This window comes from Thamnophis sirtalis, unplaced genomic scaffold (genome assembly GCF_051295495.1).
Source record: "Thamnophis sirtalis isolate CommonGarterSnake01/CBP01778 unplaced genomic scaffold, rThaSir2_p1.2 scaffold_9, whole genome shotgun sequence".
Taxonomy (NCBI): domain Eukaryota; kingdom Metazoa; phylum Chordata; class Lepidosauria; order Squamata; family Natricidae; genus Thamnophis; species Thamnophis sirtalis.
This window is the reverse complement of record NW_028261389.1, coordinates 53,092,605-53,107,524: the sequence shown is the minus strand read 5'-3', so window position 1 is coordinate 53,107,524 and position 14,920 is coordinate 53,092,605. Positions and strand designations below refer to the sequence as shown.

The 14,920-nt window shown below is 40.2% G+C and overlaps 1 protein-coding gene across 1 annotated transcript in view; it reads right to left on the bottom strand.

Moving 5' to 3' along the window:
• GXYLT1 (glucoside xylosyltransferase 1) overlaps positions 1-14,920 on the bottom strand; it is a 72,543-nt gene continuing 57,623 nt past the window's right edge. Inside the window, exon 8 of the mRNA XM_087723574.1 lies at positions 1-303. Coding sequence (XP_087579700.1) covers positions 298-303 — 6 coding nt within the window. The 3' untranslated portion in view covers positions 1-297. The remainder of the gene's footprint in view (positions 304-14,920) is intronic.

Genomic DNA, 14,920 nt, shown 5'->3' with positions numbered 1-14,920 from the left:
TGGAACTGTTAAAGTGATTTTATTTCTGAGAAGGAAAGAATACAGTAGTCCTTGTATAGCAAAGTCCTTGTATTAGTATTTTCACTCTTCTTTGAGCAACATTGCATACAATACCTGTGATGCACTGTAAAGTTTTAGTTGGTAAAAATAAATTCTGCCAAAGCCAAGACTCTGCCATTTCTGACTTCAAAGTTGAATTGCATTTACTTTCGATAACTGCTGGCCCAGCTTCAAGTACACTAAAGCTTGGATAAGCATATGGAAAAGGGATCCATTGTGTAACTATGAATGAATATATCATACCTGAAATTGGAAAAACAGTGATAAAAATGTAACAAAGACTGAATGTCATAATAAAATAGGTAAATGTCGTTTTCCATGTGCTGCTTTTGAATTCACTGTTGTAAACCTCATGCATCTGGCTATAAACAAAAGGTAAACAAAAGGAAGTTTACTTCAGCTTTTCTCATCAGCACAAGGAACAGTCTGTGAATCATGGTAAAATATTACTTTCCAGAATTCATGCTCTGTTCTGTAATGACCAGTTTTCTTCTAAACTTCAAAAAGACTGCCAAATACTGCATACTGATCAAATATTTTTAAAATCCTGTCTAGGCTTTGTGATAAGTATGCAGCACATAAAACTAGATGTCAGTTTGTGAGTGAGCCTAGATCCAAACAAGAACAGCTAGTCTTCAACTTAAGACCATAATTGAGTCCAAAACTTCTGTTAAGTGAGACATTTGTTAAGTGATTTTTGCCTCATTTATGATCTTTCTTACCACACTTGTTAAGTGAATCACTGCACTTGATAAGTTAGTAATATAGTTGTGAAATGAATCTGGTATCCCCATTGGATTTGCTTGTCAAAAGGTTGCAAAAAGGGGTCACATGACCCCAAGAGACGACAACTATCATAAATATGAATCAGTTGCCAAGTGTCTGAATTGTGATTATGTGACCATGTGGATGCTGCAATGGTCATAAGTGTGAACAACTTTTTCAAGTCACTTTTTTCAGTTTCACTGTAACATTGAACAGTCACTAAATGAACTGATGTAAGTCAAGGACTTCCTGTATATGCTGATTGAGGTTTCTGGAGTTGAGATAAATAGCACTGGTTTAATTTAACAGTTAACCATAGGTAACAGGAGAAAGCTCCCAGAATGAAATTTAATAATCTTTCCACATTTTATTTGGGCCTGAAAATGACGAATATATTAAAAGGGCTTATTATGGCTGGTTAGCATATACTGTATACTCAAGAAGATAATGGCTGAAAAATCCACTGCTCTTAAATAAAATTGCTAAAAGTCAAGTTTCTCTTAAGTCTAGTGACTATGTATTGGATCCTTTATGCATGGATTTATTTGATACTGTATTGGATGTAATGCACATGGATGCCAGAAGTATGAAAACTATTTGTCACTAATAGTCAAATCATCTTCTATTAGTGACAAATTGTTTCCATACTCCTAGCATCTCCTGGAAATGAAATTATTTATCTGCTTTTTAATTTGGGGTTTTTTGGACAAAAATTGATTCTAGCAGACTTATTTTTTTAATATGTTTTTTATTTTTAGACAGACATAGAAAAATGAAACATAAAACATAAAACATCTTCAATTACCTACAGTGTGTGGATTGGTTACAAGATTTTTGTGCATCCTTTCCATAGTCCTCACTTACCATTTATATAAAATCACATATCACCACCCAAACGATGCCCTTGCCGTGATATCCTGATGCCTGGAGGATGTGCGGATCTGGATGGGGAGGAACAGGCTCAAGCTCAATCCCTCCAAAACTGAGTGGCTGTGGTTTCCGTCATCCGGATTTGTACATCTTGTTCCATCTTTGATGATAGGGGGAGAATTTTTAGCCCCCTCAGAGAGGGCCCGCAATCTGGGCGTCCTCCTGGATACGCGGCTTAGTTTAGAAGAATACCTGACGGCCGTGACTAGGAGGGCCTTTTACCAGGTTCGCTTGTTACGTCAATTGCGCCCCTTCCTGGATCGGGATGCTCTGTGCACAGTCACTCATGCCCTCGTCCTTTCTCACCTGTAATGCTCTCTACCTGGGGCTGCCCTTGAAAAGCACCCAGAGGCTTCAACTGGTCCAGAATGCGGCTGCGCGGATTATCATGGGGGCATCTAGGTGCTCCCATGTTACACCCCTTTTAGGTGGCCTGCACTGATTGCCAGTTGTCTTCCGGGTGCGATTCAAGGTACTAATTATGACCTTTAAAGCGCTCCATGGCTTAGGACCAGGATACCTGTGAGATCACCTACTGCCACCAGTAGCCTCCCACCGTCCAGTGCGATCCCACAGAGTTGACCTCCTCAGGGTGCCATCAGCCAGACAGTGTCAGACAGTAGCCAGACAGTAGCGACCCCTAGGGGGAGAGCCTTCTCTGTGGGAGCACCTTCCCTCTGGAATGAGCTGCCCCCAGAGCTTCATATAATCCCCAACCTCCAGTCCTTCCGAAGCACCCTAAAAAGTTGGCTTTTCCAGCAAGCTAGCCTGGCCTGAACAAAACAAAATAACAATATATTTATATTGTTAATTTTAATCGAATTTTTTTTTTAAATGTTATTGTTACTCTTAATTGGGTTTGTTTTGGATATTCTATTTAATTTTTTTTAACTTTTGTAATATGTGTTTTTTTTTTAATGTTGTATGCCGCCCTGAGTCCTTGGGAGAAGGGCGGCATATAAATCCAATAAACCAAACCAAACCAAATGTATTATCCAACAAATATATATGTATACATTATTATCATTGTAGGTCATTTATTTGATTATAACTATTATTCCTTCATTTTAACCAAGATATTCTAGATACCGTATTTTCCCAAAAATAAGACAGGGTCTTATTTTCTATTTACACACAAAATATAGCTTGGGCCTTATTATGAGGGGAGGGTTTATTGTTTTGGGGTTGCTGGGCAGCTGCTCTGTTGCGAGTGGGCTCCCAAAGAGCCGGGCACAGCCTCATGGGCGCAGCACAGCAGCCATGAAGCGACCACACTCATGAGCAGACACCTGGCAAACCCCCTTTCCAGCCAGGCACAGTGCCATTCACTGACCTAGGGGTATCGCCAAGCCATGTGAGTGCCTGTTCGCCGCTGCCCAGCTCCTGCGGCTTGGCGCATTCAAAATGGCAGTAAATGACGCTCTGCACAGCTGGAGGGGGGTTGCGTGAGCGGCTGTTCCGCTCTTGCTCACACATCTGCCAGCCTCACGATGCATGGCCCAGCTCTCTTCGCAGAGCCAGGGCACCTCCGCCACTGCCACATGGGTTTTTTTTGCGGCTTCCAAACCGAGTCTTCCGGCAGTGGCCGCTCTATGGTTGTGGGCCAGCTGCCGGCAGAGCGTACAACCATAAAGCGTACAGCCACGCTTGTGCAACTCCTCCCCTCCAGCTATGCAGAGCACCATTTACTGCTATTTGAAGGCGGCGGGGGAGTCAGGCGGTGGCGAACAAGCACTCACACAGCTTGGCGATACCCCAATGTCAGTGAAGGGGGTTTTCCAGGTGGTTGCTCATGAGTGTGGGCGCTTCATGGCTGCTGTGCTGCGCTGCTGAGACAGCGCAACACAGCCATTCGCCCATGAGGCAGTGCCCAGCTCTTTGGGAGCCCGCTTGCAATAGAGCAGCCGCCCAGCAACCCCCCTCTTCAGCTGGGCACAGAGCCACTCAACAACCTAGCGGTATCCTGAAGGCGCTAAGCAACACAATCACCTTTGCCTCCCCCCTGGTTCCCATGGCTTGACACCTTTGCGATACCGCTAGGATGGTGAGTGGCACTCTGCCTGGCCGGAGGTGGGGGGTTGTCCAGGGGGCTTATTTGTGGGGGAGGGCTTATACTTTTGCCCACCAGAAAAATGTGGCATGGCCTTATTATCAGGACATATCGTAATTTCGGGGAAACCCGGTATTGGAGTCACTTATATTGTAACAATTCATTAAATCATCTTAAATCTATCCAATAATAATGTATCTCTATGTTGTATTCTGTATCATTCTATAATTCTTGTATTATAAAATTATCTAGTGTCTTTCATTTCCATGTTTTTTATCTAACCACTAATAAAATAAATCCCATATCTTGTAATATTGTTTATCTTCTTGTTCTCTAATTTCAAATGTCAATTTACTCATTTCAGCACTTTCCATTATTTTCTGAATTATTTCCTTCTGCGATGGTATTTTCTCATTTTTCCAATTTTTAGCAAATACAATTCTAGCCGCTGTTAACACATTTACAATATGTTTCTGGTAAAATTCCCAATTAAAAAACCTCTGGTTTTTAAGTCTATATGATTTTGTATCATTTTCCAACCATGTGTGGATTTTAGTCCAATATCTTTTAGCTTCTGCGCACATCCACCACATATGGTAATATGAACCGGGTATCTGATGACATTTCCAACACTTTTCTTATTTATTCTTGAACATTCTTGTTATTCTCATCCGGGGTAAGTGCCACCTGTAAAACATCTTATACAAATTTTCTTTATATGAAAATAAATAAAGATAAAACGAAGATTTTGACAAAAAACATGTTACTAAGATAAAGGAAGAATTGGTGGAAGCTTTGAAGATTCAGGTCATGAATAAGGTCAAGTATTTGGGGATATATTTGACAGCAGGATGTACACTTAAAGAGAACAATTATCACAAACTCAAACAACAGATTTGGTAAAATGGGAAAATTTACAACTATCACTAATAGGGAGAATATCAACAATCAAGATGAATATACTACCCAGGATTTTATATTTGTTCAAGACAATTCCAATTAGATTAGGGAAATATTATTTTGACGAGTTAAACAAAACAATTCTGAAGTACATTTGGCAGGGAAAGAAAGCAAGAATTAAATTAAAACTGTTACAAGATGCTAGAACAAGAGGAGGTTTTGGCCTACCTAACTGGGAGTTATATTACCAGGCAACAAGCTTGATGTGGGTTAAGGAATGAATAACATTAAGAAATTCTAGATTATTGACTTTAACAGGACATGATTTGTTGTTGGGATGGCATGCTTTCTTGGGAACTAAAATGCAAGGGAATTAAAATGCAGGGTTATTTTAGAAGACATTATATACATGAGGCTTTGCTATTAAACTGGGGGAAGACTAAAAAGCAATATTATTTAAAAATTCCAGTCTGGTTATCAACTATTGAAGCATTTTCATATCAAATAACATACAAAAATAACAAACAGTTAGATATGGTGAAATATTGAATGCAAAGGGTGAACTTAAATCTATGCAAGAACTGGAAGATCAAGGTATAAGGATGAACTGATTTCATATGCGCAAATACATTATAGATATTATAAAGAACTTAAAATGGAAGGGTTCTATAATAAAATGTCTGAATTAGATAAAGTTTTGACAGGTACTGATGAAAAGGTAATTAAAAAACTATATGGATACTTCTTAGAGGTTAAGCTAGAAGAAGAACAAGTTAAAGAATCTATGATTGCTTGGGGGGGAATTCTGTACATGGGATTAACTTAGAAAAATGGCAAAAATTGTGGTCTCAAAATTATAAAATGACGATGTCCAGTAGACTGATTGAGGACCTGACTCAGAAGATGACATACCTTATTGATCTTGCCTAGCTATGAAAACTAAGCAAAGTTGGTCTTGATTAGCATTTGAACTGGAGACTACCATGAAATTTGGAGCAATACCCAGACGAAGGTTCCTGTGTGAATGCAGTTACTTTGATTCTAGAAGGAGAGGCAGCAGACTGGGTAGTCTTTCTTCAAGACAAAGGGGCCTGGACTTGGGGAATGCCTTTCTGGATGAGCTTTGAGCTAGATTCAGAAATCCCACACAAGCCTGCCGAGCGGAATCCAGAATCTGCACCATGAGGCAAGGGAGCAGACCACTAGTCAAATCCATTTGGTGAGCTGAGGAAATGGCAAGAGTGCTTGCTGGTCTACCACTTTCAAGACAGATTAAGCATGGAACTCTACCAAAACTGCCTATTCAGGGGAATCCCAGATGACTTCCAGATGTGGTACCAGCTGGTGACCCCAATGAAGCTAGACCTGTTGGAGTATCAGCAACATGCAGCTCATGAAGGTCTCCCCCTACAAGGCCAAGAGAAATGCCAGCCAGCATGCAAGGAGGGAACAGCCTCTCCCTTGACTCCAAAGGAGAGCCCATGGCACCCTTCTGGAGCCTGCTTCTGATATGGGAGAGGCCATTGGGCTGCAAATTGCCCAGCCCCACAGACTATGTCAGTGCTGAGTATTTTGAGTCAACTGAAGGCCAAAAAAGTGCCGATGAAGGCAAAGGAGATGATGTGGGTGGTGCAACAGTTGTGGAAGTTTCCCCACCTCCAACAAGTGGGAGAGAACTCCAACCCCCAGCAAACCTAATTGGTCCTCTATGAGAATGACAGCAAGGGGGAGGATGATCCATTGGTAAGTGGAACCATCACCTCTTTGACCAGCCAGGTGGAGATGTTAGTGCCCCACTCAGGAGCAAGAGGTGTCTTCACTGTCCTAGATGACTTGGATTGCACCCGTTGCTTGATCAGCCTACAAACTGTGGAAAATATGGGACTAAGACTTAAAAAAATGAGGCAGCCTATGAAATATGAACAAGTGGATGATTCACTCATGGATGTGTGTGGCTGCTATGTACCTCATCAATGCAGTGACCCTGAAGGCAGGGAGCCATCAAGAGACTATTCGTTTTATAGTAGCCCCCAAAATGGCAGAAACTATGATATTGAGGTTGGCATGGCTAAAAAAGTAGAATCCAGTGAAAAGACAACAAATGGTGCTTGAAAAGTAAAGAAGGGAGATTACAATGAGTGGGGATGACACACAAAGATGGCAAAACACTGTTGTTGGGGAAAGGGAAGATAAAGCTCCTGAATGCAATAGCTGAGAGTGAACAAGCGAGACTGGGGATTCCAAAGGAGTACCAGGACTTAGCCCAAGTGTTTTTAGTGACTGTGACCTCAGTGACAGGGTCATTGAACTACTGCCTGGGGTGGAATTACCTAAACCAAAAATGTACTCAATGATCCCAAGAGAGACAGAGGAGCTCAGAAGCTTCATGGACAAAAATCTAGCACAGGGGTGTCAAACTCAAGGGTCACGGGTCAGTTCTTGGAGGAAATAGTTAACTCTGTTATACCTTCCTGGGAACTGGCAGTGCAGATCTCCACAAAACAACAGCCACTAGCCACTCCTCAGGCAGCTGATAATGCCTTCACCAAGCAGCTAAAGGAAGCCCTGAAGGATGATGGACCTTCAAGGACCACAAAGATAAGCTGACAATGAGGAAGGACCTGGCATGGAAGGGAGACAAACTGTATGTTCTAGCCAGCCAGAGGACCCAGATCCTACAAAGAAGCTGTCAGCACCTCTCCATTAGATAATTAGGAAAGAAAGACCACGAGACTCCATGTGTGGAAATCAAGTGTACTTTTACTAATTATAAATGATTAAAGGCATAGCGAAGCGAAATCTGAATATTTAGGCGCGAAAGCGATTGATATATAGAATAGCCCATTCCCCTCCCCTTGGCATCACAGTTACAGTCCAATCATAATTCTCCCAAGTGTCAGGTGCGAGATAACTTCAAAAGGCATCACGAAGATGGAATGTCGGTGCCGTTAGTCCTGGCGGGAAACTCCCACGCATGCGTAGTCTGATCAGCAGCTGAACTCCAGAACCTTCCTCCAGCACAATGAGTAACCCCTCCCAAATACCATGCCCTCCCTCCCCGTTTCATGGCAGCCGAAGCAACAGCAAAGCAGAGGCTGACATCCAGCTGTCCCCCGGAAAAAGGCAGTCAGGCCTGGAAAACGAGAAAACACAAACGAACAGACGAACAACAAAACACAGAAGAGAAGATGGAAGAAGGCGGGGCTTAGCAGTGAGAAGACGGACTTTCAGGCAGCTCCTGAGAGACCATCTATGCCGGGTTATTTGGACGATTCGTTTCGAATCTAAGCTGTCCCGTAGAGACAGTGAGGTGGGGGGAACTCCAGTGGTCCCAGAGATGTTCGGAAAATCTCTGGGAACCTAAGGAAAGCCCTCCTAATCCAGTGATTTCCGGATCAGCCGATGCTGACTACAACTGCAAAAGCCCAGAGAGAGAGTGGATATAAGCATGTCATTTGGTGTGAGTTTTAAATCTTTTTTTCTTGTTGGAAAGAGAACACTCTAAATTTGGAAACTTAGTTTAAAATAAGGCTGACTAGTGAGAAAAGCGGCGGGGATAAATGTTGCCGTTTGGAAGCTTATTTTTCTTTTCCTTTTTTTTATCTTTGGAAGCCGGGCTGGACTCTTTTGTAATTTAAATCGGCCTCTTGTGTTCCTCCTTTTTGTTGTTGATATTTTTAACTTTGAACCTAATGGGGACATTGAATTTTAAACTTAAAGTGCCTTGAAGATCTTTTTTTTTTTTTTTTTGTTCTGTTTTGTTCCCTTTCAGCCTTTTGGTTGTATTTTAACAATTAGTAATTAACAAACGCTACGGAACGACAGGCTAAGGCAAGCTATAAACTACAAACCACAAGCTAACACTGCCATCTAGTGGACTTGAACTTTGTTATCAAAATCCCCCCTGTAATGCATTTGATTTACGGATTTACGCAGCTGGAATCTTGCTAGACAAAACAGCAGAGCTGAGAGTGACCTTGGAAAGACTTTTATCTTAGGGGGGGAAAAAAAGAGTCCGAAAAAAAATCATTTGTTTTAGCTTGTTGGCATTCTTTCATCTCTCAACACCATTTTCACACCATCTGCTGTGGAGACATCGACATTGATTTTTTCTTTTTTGATCATCCCCATTGACTTTTTGATCTTTTACACTTTTTTTCTGTTTTGATTATTCTTTTTAACCTTTGGATCATTCTTTTTCACCTCTTGACTATTTACATATTTTCTGCTTTTTCTTTTTCCCACTTGTAGCTGAAGCACCTCTCCTTCCCTTTTTGGAGGGGGGGGTCTCTTTTTTATATTATTTTATATATGTGTGTGTGTGTGTGTGTGTGTGTGTGTTTTCTGAGGTTTTCGCGGGTGTTAGTATGTAGGTCTCTAGTTGTTCAGGTTTTCTCCCGCGTAGAATTGGAGATGTCTTGGCGACGTTTCGACGAAGTCTCATTCGTCATCAGATGACGAATGAGACTTCGTCGAAACGTCGCCAAGACATCTCCAATTCTACGCGGGAGAAAACCCGAACAACTAGAGACCTACACACACACACACACACACACACACACACACACACACACATATATATCTTCTTTTGTATTCTTACTGCATTTCTTTCTTCTCTGAAGAAATTGGGACATCAACAGATGATCCAATTTAAATTTTGAACAAAATAGTTGGAAAAGTTCCTTTTTCTTCCTTTCCCTTTCTCTCCCTTCTCCCTTTTCTTTTTTCTCTTTCCCCCTTGTCTCATCTCCCCCCCTCTCCTCTGTGTACTTTACATATTTCATCCACTATACTTATAACCCTCCACCCTCTAATACTAATTGGCTATGAGTAGAAAAGCAGCTGCTTTTGGCTCTACATCAACCTCTGCCTCCTCACCTGCGGGAGGCCAGAGGACAACACAGACGATGTCCCAGCATGAAAAAGAGAAGGAAGCAAATTTTGAAACACTTATGCAAATGATGCAGAAAATGCAAGCAGGAATTGACAGTAAAGATAGCAAGTTAGACACCCTTGTAAAAAAAATGGAGGTAATGGAACAACAAAATCAAAGCATAGTGCAAAAAGTTGATAATATGGAAGGGAAAGTTGAAAGTATGCACAACTGGATGCTGAAATACGAAGACAGAATTCAAAAAATTGAAAATAAAATTCAAGAAGGAGAGAAGAAAACCGAGAAGCTAGAGATCAGACTAAGTGATGTAGAAAGAGAGAGCAGTGGAATATTAAGATGGGAGATAGATAGGTCTGAATTTTTCTTAAGATTTTAAAACATAGAAGAAGAAAAAAGAGAGGACTTAGTTCAGATAATTTCAAATATTTTGATAGATGTTCTGGGGATGTCCCAGGACAAAATAATAGAAATTATTGATGAGAGTTTTAGAGTATACACAAGATATGCAATGAGAAATGCTCTCCCAAGGGAAGTGCATGTAAGATTTACTAAGAAAACAATTAAATCACAAATTTTACAGAAACTGAGAGATAGAAAATTAGAATATAAAGGTAAGGAGATTGTAGTTCTCAAACAAATTCCGAGAGAGGTGAGAGAGAGGAGAAGAGAATATCAATTTCTGACTAAAGTATTGATAAAAAAAGGTGTTAACTACAGATGGCTCATACCGGAAGGTTTACTATGTACTTGGCAAGGACAAAGACACAGGATAGATACAATTGAGAAGGCAGAAGCTTTCTACGAAGAATACTTTAGAGAAATGGCTGAGAAAGCTGGGAAAGACGATTCAGCGGTACAAATACTGGAACCACCTGCAACCACGACCGAAAAAATAGAAGGAGCAGTAGGTGGAAGTGAGAAAGAAGGGGTGACAGGGAATGGAAGCCGTAAAGAAAAACGAGAACCCAGATCTACTAGAACAATAAATCCTGTATATAAAATATAAACATGGAAGAAAGAAAAATGATTACAATTAACATTAATGGACTTAATTCAGCAATTAAAAGGAAGAAAATATTCCATAAATTAGAGAAATTACAACTTGACATAATTTGTCTGCAAGAAGTACATATCCAAAAGAAATATGAACATTTATTAACTCAACCAAAGCTTGGGAAAATGTTTTCATCATTGGCAAACTGCAAGAAAAAAGGAGTGGTCTTTTATATTAAAGGCAACATCCCAGCAAAAGTAGTCTATGCAGAGGAAGAGGGAAGAATTTTGATGGTGGAAATTATGGATACCAAAAAGACACTCCTAATTGGAATCTACGCCCCCAATGAAAAACAAGATGAATTTTACAAAAAACTACACAAAAAAGTTTTGGAACTAGACTATGCTGATATTTGTATGATGGGAGATTTTAATAGCATTGTGAATCAAAATATGGACTATAAAACACATAAAACAAAAAAATTAAATAGGAAGCCTCTGCCGAAATCTTTTTTTAGGATGACAGATGAAGTAAATCTAAAAGATATATGGAGAGAAAGAAATGCTAAAAAAGAACAATATACTTTCTACTCAAACAGACATTCTTCGTTCTCTAGAATAGATATGATATGGGTCTCAGCGGAGTTGAGCTCCAACATAAAAGAAATTGAGATTGAAGCAAGTACCTGGGTGGACCACAATCCAATTTTAATTAAATGGAAAGGCCAAAGGGCAAGATCTAGATGGACATTAAATAACACTATATTGAAAGAAAAAGAGTTTGTACAAAAAATGGAAAAAGAGCTAGTCCTTTTCCTTAAAGAAAATAGGAAAGAAGATACGTCGTTGCAGAATCTCTGGGATACAATGAAGGCTGTTATCAGAGGTTTGACAATAGACTACACAAGGAAGAGAAACTCAAAGAAAAGACAAATGCATAAAGCTCTAGACAATGACTATAAAATACTTGAAAGAGAACTACAGAGAGCACCACAAAAAAAAGATGTCAAAATAAAAATGGACATAATTAAACACAAAATGGACCTATTAGAAAAGGAAGAACTGGCACAAAAAATTAGAGGTGCCAAACAGAATTATTTTGAAAATGCGAACAAGCCAGGCAGGTGGTTGGCATATAAGATGAAAAAAGAGAGAGAAACAAAGAAAATACTTCAACTAAGAGATAAACAAGGAGAAATTCAGTATGGAAATACTGAAAAAAATATATTATACAAGACTATTATGCTAAACTCTATGAACAAGAGAAGGTGGAGGAGGGACGAGTTAAAAAGTACCTACAAGATGCCAATCTCCCCCAGGTACCAGACGAAACTAGAATAATGTTAGAAAGTAAAATAACAATGATGGAGCTAACAGAGGCACTTAAAAAACAAAACAATGGGAAAGCTCCAGGACCAGATGGACTACCTGTGGAATTCTACAGAACATTTGAAGAAATATTGACCCTCCCACTCCTACAAGTCATGAATGATGTCTGAGAGCAAAATACCGAAGTCATGGTCAAAAGCGTATATCACACTACTACCCAAGGAAGAGACTGATTTAACACAAATCAAGAATTATAGACCAATCTCTTTATTAAATTCAGACTACAAGCTATTTGCATCTATACTAGCTGAGAGACTTAAAAAATATTTAAATGGCTTCATCCACTCAGATCAAAATGGCTTTTTACCTAAAAGACAAATTAAAGACAATATGAGAATGATTTTGAATACCTTGGAATACTATGAGGCCCATCCTGAAAAACAATTGGCACTGATGTTCCTCGATGCGCAGAAGGCCTTTGACAATGTGAATTGGCAATTTATGTTTCTGCAACTGGAGCAGATGAACTTTGGCAAGAAATTCACTCAAACTATACGAATGATATACCAGAAACAAGCAGCAAAGATAATGGTAAATGGAGAACTAACAGATCCGATTGAAATAAAGAGAGGCACAAGACAAGGCTGCCCACTATCACCACTACTCTTTGCCCTAACACTAGAGGTCTTAAACAGAAAGATTAGAGAAGAAGAAGAAATAAGAGGAATGAAAATTAAGAGAGAAGAGTATAAATTGCAAGCGTTCGCAGACGATTTAGTTTTTATTCTTGAAGATCCATTAGAAACAGCATCCAAATTGCTGGAAAGAATAGAGGAATATGGAGAAGTAGCAGGCTTGAAAATAAACAAAGATAAAACAAAGATCATGACAAAGAATATCCCAGCAACACAAAAGGAAGAGTTGTCAGAAATGTTGCAGATTCAAAACACAAGTAAGGTTAAATATTTGGGGATATATTTATTACCTAGATGTAGCACTCTTAAAGAGGATAACTATACCAGATTAAAACGACAAATAGCAATTGACTTGGAGAAATGGGAAAATTTGCATTTATCAATGATGGGAAGAATCTCTACAATTAAAATGAACATTCTACCTAGAATTCTATATCTGTTTCAGACAATCCCAATCAGATTGGGTAAGGACTTTTTTCAAGATTTAAATAAAATAGTTTTGAAATTTATTTGGCAAGGGAAAAAAGCTAGAATAAAACTTAAATTACTACAAGATGTTAGATCGAGAGGAGGATTTGGGTTACCTGATTGGGAGCTATACTATCAGGCAACAAACTTGATGTGGATTAAGGAATGGATATTATTAAAAAACTCTAGATTATTGAATGTAGAAGGTTACGACTTGCTGTTGGGATGGCATGCTTTCCTATGGTATAAGGGTATTAAATCACATGGTTACTTTAGAAGACATTATATAAGGGAGGCGTTGTTGTTAAATTGGGAAAAGATTAAAAGACTACATTATTTAAAAATTCCAGTCTGGATATCAACAATTGAAGCATTTTCATATCCGATAATATATAAAAAGGAACAAACAGTTAGATATACAGAATTATTGAATACAGAGGGTGAGCTCAAATCTAGTCAAGAGTTGAAACAAGAAGGGATGGAAATGAACTGGTATTCATATGTACAGATACAATCTAGATATAATGAAGATAGAAAAACTAAAGGTCTTTATAATAAAATGACTGAGTTAGACAAAATTCTAACAGGTACTGATGAAAAAGTAATTAAAAAACTATATGGATATTTATTGGAGTTTAAATTGCATGAAGAACAAGTTAAAGAAACTATGATAGCTTGGGGAAAAAACTTTAGGCATGGGATTGATTTACAGAATTGGCAGAAATTGTGGTCTCAAAATTACAAAATGACAATGTCTACTGCATATAGAGAAAACTTGTATAAGATGTTTTACAGGTGGCACCTACCCCCGACCAGAATCGCAAGAATGTTCAAGAATAAATCAGAAAAATGTTGGAAATGTCACCAGATACCTGGCTCATACTACCACATGTGGTGGACTTGCACTGAAGCTAAAAGATACCTACTTTGCCTTCCGACCGGCCTCCCCTTCGGACTGCATTGAACTGTTCCAGAGAGAGGGTGGTTGGCCTGGCAGGACGCTTGATGAGATCTGGCAGCTGGTTTTGTTGCCACCGCGACCCGTCTGGGTGCCCCCCCCTCCGTCCCATCTAACTCGGCCTTCCTCACGGTGCGGCCTCTCCTTTGTTGGGTGTGTTTCGGAACTTGGAGAAAGGGAGAGGGGCGGAACACCCCTCTTGGACCATATACTTTTTACTATACTCTTTACTGGACTCTCTACTGGACTTGGCAGAGGAGAAGGCCAAGATCATTAAGACCTCTATATAAGCCTTGTACGGACTTCGCACGATTGCGCAATTTTTAACTGGTATGGTGAGTGTATGGGACTGCATGTGATTGAGTGAATGATCCCACTTTTATTATTCCATTATTACTGTATTTTATGTGTTTTAATTATTACGTGGGGACTGCCTGGGTGAACAAATGAGTGTGTTTGATTCGGAGGGCCTGTCGAGGAACGCGGGAGCCATAGGGGTGGTTGAGGGAACCACGGACACGGGAGTGGGCCGGAGCATTACGGTCGTAACAGGGAGGGGCAGATATGGCGGGGACTTTAGGGCTGGCCATTACCGGGGAAGGAGGGCTCGCTACGTCACAGAGATCCCTCCTTCCGGCCCTACGAGTCCCACTCCAAGGCCAGATGGCGCGAGTAATCAGGACCCTGGTCTCAGGCTGTTGTCGCTAAATGCCAGGTCTGTAGTTCACAAGGCTCCCCTTGTCCGGGACTTAATTTTAGACAAGAGGGCAGACCTGGCATGTATTACTGAAACCTGGCTGGGCCCGGAGGGAGGAGTCCCCCTCGTAGAGATGTGCCCAGAAGGCTTTCAGGTGCTCCATCAGCCGAGAGCCCAGGGA